The following is a 5,000-nucleotide window of genomic DNA, read 5'->3' as shown; positions in this document are numbered from 1 at the left end:
GGAACAGGGAAACACCAAAAGGAGGAAACATCATTAAAGATCCAACAAAAGAGTGACTGCATTCAATAACGCCAGGAAATACTGGGTTTCCTCAAACCGCCTCTTAACTGGACATGGCCGAACTGCATCAAATATGTGCAGATGGAAAGTTGGGAACAGTGATACCTGCCAGAAATGTCAGGCAGCCCCAGAGACCAGCGATCACATCGTCCTCCACTGTCCAGTCACTAAACTTGAAGATGGCTACGAAACCATCCTTAGGGCGGAGGAAGACTTTAGAAGCTGGGTTGACGAAATACATTTGGAGGTGTAGCCATACGCTACTACTACTACTAATGGTCAATAAATGTTATTGTTTTTTTTTAAACTGTTGACGTAGGTGAGGACATAATGAATATAATTTGTTATATTAGATGAACTTATTGTGTGCACCTCAGTGTGGCTATAGCCTATTATTTTCTGTTATTATTTGGCAACCTCTCCTCGTTATTGTATGTGTTATTTTACATAAAATAGAATAATTGTGTTAAACATTATAGTCGAACAGACCGTTTTATTGTGGGTGTCGTATGAAAATAATGATGATAATAATAATAATAATAATAATGATAATAATAATAATAATAATAAATAATAATAATAATAATAATAATAATAATAATAATAATAATAATAATAATAATAATTATTATTATTATTATTATTATTATTATTATTATTATTATTATTATTTATTATTATTATTATTATTATCACCGTTATCATGATTCAAATCATCATACTTTGTCCCTACAAACTGACGTCTCATGTTTAATCTTCTATTCATCATCAGATATCTGTCTTCTACAGCTGTTGTCAACTCGGAAATGTTCAAAGTTCTCATCTGTTTATTTATTGTGATAGCGACCTCCAGGAGGTAAGTTGGGAGTGGTGGTAATGATGGTGGGGGTGATGGTGGTGGTTGTGGTGGTAATGATGATGGGGTAATGACGGTGGTAGTGGTTGTGGTGGTAATGATAATGGGGTGATAGTAGTGGTTGTAATGATGGTGGTGGCGGCGGTGGTTGTGATGGTAATGATGATGGGGATGATAATAGTGTTGGTAGTGGTGGTAATGATGATAGGGCGTGATAGTAGTGGTGGTAGTGGTGGTAATGATGATGGGGGTGTTAGTAGTGGTGGTAGTGGTGGTAATGATGCTGGTGGTGGTGGTGGTGGTGGTTGTGGTGGTAATGATGATGGGGGTGATAGTAGTGGTGGTAGTGGTGGTAATGATGATGGGGGTGTTAGTAGTGGTGGTAGTGGTGGTAATGATGCTGGTGGTGGTGGTGGTGGTGGTGGTGGTTGTGGTGGTAATGATGATGGGGGTGATAGTAGTGGTGGTAGTGGTGGTAATGATGATGGGGGTGTTAGTAGTGGTGGTGGTGGTATGGTGGTGTGGTGGTGGTGTGGTGTAATGATGATGGGGGTGTTAGTAGTGGTGGTAGTGGTGGTAATGATGGTGGGGGTGATAGTATGGTGGTTGTGGTGGTAATGATGATGGGGGTGATAGTAGTGGTGGTAGAGGTGATGGTGGTGGTTGTGCCGGTAATGATGATGGGGGTGATAGTAGTGGTGGTAATGATGATGGGGTGTGATGGTGGTAGTGGTAGAGGTGGTGATGATTATGATGGTGGTGGTGGTGATAATGTTGGTGATAGTTGCGGTGATGGTGATGTTGGTGATAGCATAGTAGTGGTGAAGGTGATGGTGGTGGTTTTGATGATGGTGGTGATAACAATTGTCGTGATGTTGGTGGTTGGGATGATAGCATAGTGGTAATAATGCCAGTGTTATCAGAGTATTTTTGTATACGAAATGTCATGCCATAGACAGATATCAATTAATGGACAGACAAATGTCAAATGTCTTTAGGCATCACTTTTTATGATAAAAGGCACGTTATTTATCTTTTTTTATATATCCTTTTCATTTTTTATTACGCAACCATGAAAATTTTTACTTTGTGCTGTCAGTTTTGTGGACTAAATTAGTCAATTTATGCTATTATTGTGTATTTTTATATTTAGTTGATAAATTTAAGTGATATTTTATACGACGATGTTGTGATTGTGATGGTGGTCGTGGTGATGCTGGTGAAGACGATGATGATGATGATGATGATGATGATGATGATGATGATGATGATGAAGGTGATAAGTGTTGGTGGCGGCGATGATATTGGTCATGCCTCGTCATACATGTTAATAACAACAAGAGATGAAGTGAATAGAAAAGTGCCAGAAGACAATAGAGAATAAAAATGTTTTTGGCGGTTGATGGGGTTTGAACCCGCGACCTTATTGGTACGATACTCCGCCTGGCCGGTGAGAGAAAAATTCGTATCAAACTCAGGTCATTCATTACTAGATTGTTAAGTATTGCTGCTACCTTGGGCGTCGTTGAGCACATTTAGTGGACATTTCGATGTCCTTCAATCCTTCAGAGCCATTTATTAGGCCTATGGAGCTAGAATTTATCCTGGGTTCTGTAGCGTAAAACTGACTATATTAATTGCTTTCTATCTTTTGGATAAGACGTTAGTCAATTGCAAAGTACTTTCCGTCACAACAAACAGATCCAGCTACCCATTTACTGTTGGGAGATTTTAAAAAACCAAACCGAACTCTCGACTTCACTAGGAATCGATCTCGATCACTTTGCATGTTAAGCCAGTGCTCTACAAAACAAGCTACCGGGATTCCTCACTGCGATCTATTAAAAATTGTTCATGTTTTTACTAAATATACTAGAACTTCACTTCTCTAACGAAAATTTTTGAATAAGGTGTTTATCCTCATTATTCGCTTTTGTTTTACAATTTCTATACCATTTACCTAAATGGTATTTGCCCCCCCCCCCCCCCCCCCCCCCCCCCCCCCCACACACACACTTTTCCCACCACCCGAAGTGTACATACATATTTGCAGGTCTGATAACCCATTTGTTATGGGATCTTGGATGTAATGGAAAATACCGTCCATCACAACAATGGTAAATCAAGCCCATACTTGCGTCCGGTTATCAGACCTGCAAATAAGTGCACCAAGCCCCCCCCCCCCCACCCCCATCCCCACCCCCACCCCTGTCATAAACCCGATTGTTGTTTATAATAATAGCAAACTTCCACTTCATTTCTTTTTCTAGAACGGCAGTGGCCAAGTTATCCCTCCTCGTCAACGCACGTGACGTCATCAAATCATGCGTACCTTCTGTACTCTACACATTCCAGAACAATCTACAATACGTGGCTATGAATTACTTGGACGCTGCCACATTCCAGGTGAAAGAATGTTCTATTCTACAATATTTAATTTGTCACTTATCGTCTCAAAACTGTATCATGTCGGGATGAACCAGATAGCACGTCTGACATGTAATCAGGATGTCTCAGGTTCGATCCTAATCGAGCAAGCTGATTCTTTTTGTTATTTATTAATTTTTTTTCACCCTGCTCCGCCTGGCACTGTTTCTTACAAATTAAATTGAGCTTTTATATAGCGCAATATCCACTAAATGTGCTCATAGCGCTTTACAAGGGGTACCTGGTCAACGGCAACATTCAACATTTAGGACGGGGAATGACGCCTGTTTGTTAGGCGATATTGCAATTTTTCGGACAGAGACAACACTGTTAACGGCCAGGTACTCCTTTTGCACCTGAGTACGGTGAGTAAAGAGCCTTTTCCAAGGACTCAACTATGCGCCGAGCTCGAGGCTCAAACCCAGGACCTTCCGATCTGAAAGCGAGTGTCATACCACAAGACCACATAGCCGCACAATAATTTGTCACTTATCGTCTCAAAGCTGTATCATGTCGGGATGAACCAGATAGCACGTCTGATCGGTAATCAGGAGGTCTCAGGTTCGATCCTAGTCGAGGCAGGCTGCTTCCTTTGGGATGTTATTTTTTTTTGTATTGTTCTCTCTGCTCCGCCTGGCACTGTTTCATACACACTTTTTCAGATCTTTATCTTACATCCGTGCCTGCTCCAGATTTTGTCTTTTTGATATTTTAACCCTATCTTTACCATGCACAGGAAAATCGTCACAAACGTTTCGATGCAACCAACATTTATCTCATTCTAATTTCTTTTTGTGGATCACAAATATAAAAGAAATGTTTTGTGAAAGTTATGAAACTGGACACTGTGTTGTAGAGATCAATTTGCTGAACAGTAATGTGTATAGAATGTACTTGTTGCTTTTCTGTTGAGTAAGAACAATATAGATAGTATGCAGATGACGTCACTCAGCCTTTGTGAGTTGTCTCACTAAACTGCATTAACAAGACTATAAAAGTTCATGGTTACACAGAGTTTGTGTTGGTCCGTTATACTTCCGGATGGCAATGTTGTGAACTCCTTGGCCAAGCGCATTATCTATTTTTTGTGTTGGGTTGTGGACATTTCAGGACAATTCTGAAAATGGTTGTTCAGGAAAGAGTTAAAGTGATTTTGTAGTGCTAATGCCTAGAAAGATAAGATTTTACTTTTTGCCCCTTTGGTGTACTATGTGTCCATTGTCTTAACTCTATTCTTTTTTTAAAAATTGGGTTGGGAATCAACATTGTTCCGTACTGCCAATGTTAAATCTTCATCATTGATCACATCTAATTCAAGTTTCATATTTTCAACTTAAAGATAAGTTTTTGGTTCCTAATCACCCCAGCATAATACATGGCGATAGGATTTTGTTGATGACACTTTACCACAAAATCAAAATGCTTTACAAAAATACCCTATGCCTAAGATGTGAGTTTTAATATAATAATATACATAAAAGAGCAATATTGAGAAAAAGGTCATAATGGGGAAAATTTCTGTTAAAAGAAACAGAGGTAGACAATGGAAAGGCGATATAATCACAATGAGTCTCATGCTCAGGACACGAAATGGAGAGATGGATGGATGAGACGAGGATCGACTTTCTGAGACGGTCAGAGGATTGGAAGGATTAGA

The 5,000-nt window shown here is 39.6% G+C and overlaps 1 protein-coding gene across 3 annotated transcripts in view; it reads left to right on the top strand.

Moving 5' to 3' along the window:
* LOC144970972 (UDP-N-acetylglucosamine transporter-like) overlaps nucleotides 1–5,000 on the top strand; it is a 140,666-nt gene that overhangs the window by 120,821 nt on the left and 14,845 nt on the right. For all 3 annotated transcript variants that reach the window (XM_078911215.1, XM_078911225.1, XM_078911206.1), the window contains 2 exons: nucleotides 833–916; nucleotides 3,187–3,322. In XM_078911215.1, the coding sequence (XP_078767341.1) occupies nucleotides 833–916; nucleotides 3,187–3,322 (220 nt within the window). The remainder of the gene's footprint in view (nucleotides 1–832; nucleotides 917–3,186; nucleotides 3,323–5,000) is intronic.

Source organism: Berghia stephanieae, chromosome 1 (assembly GCF_034508935.2).
Source record: "Berghia stephanieae isolate SIO BIC M18660-M18661 chromosome 1, UCSD_Bste_1.3, whole genome shotgun sequence".
Classification (NCBI taxonomy): domain Eukaryota; kingdom Metazoa; phylum Mollusca; class Gastropoda; order Nudibranchia; family Aeolidiidae; genus Berghia; species Berghia stephanieae.
Note: the sequence above shows the minus strand (reverse complement) of the source record. Positions and strands in the feature narration are given on the sequence as shown.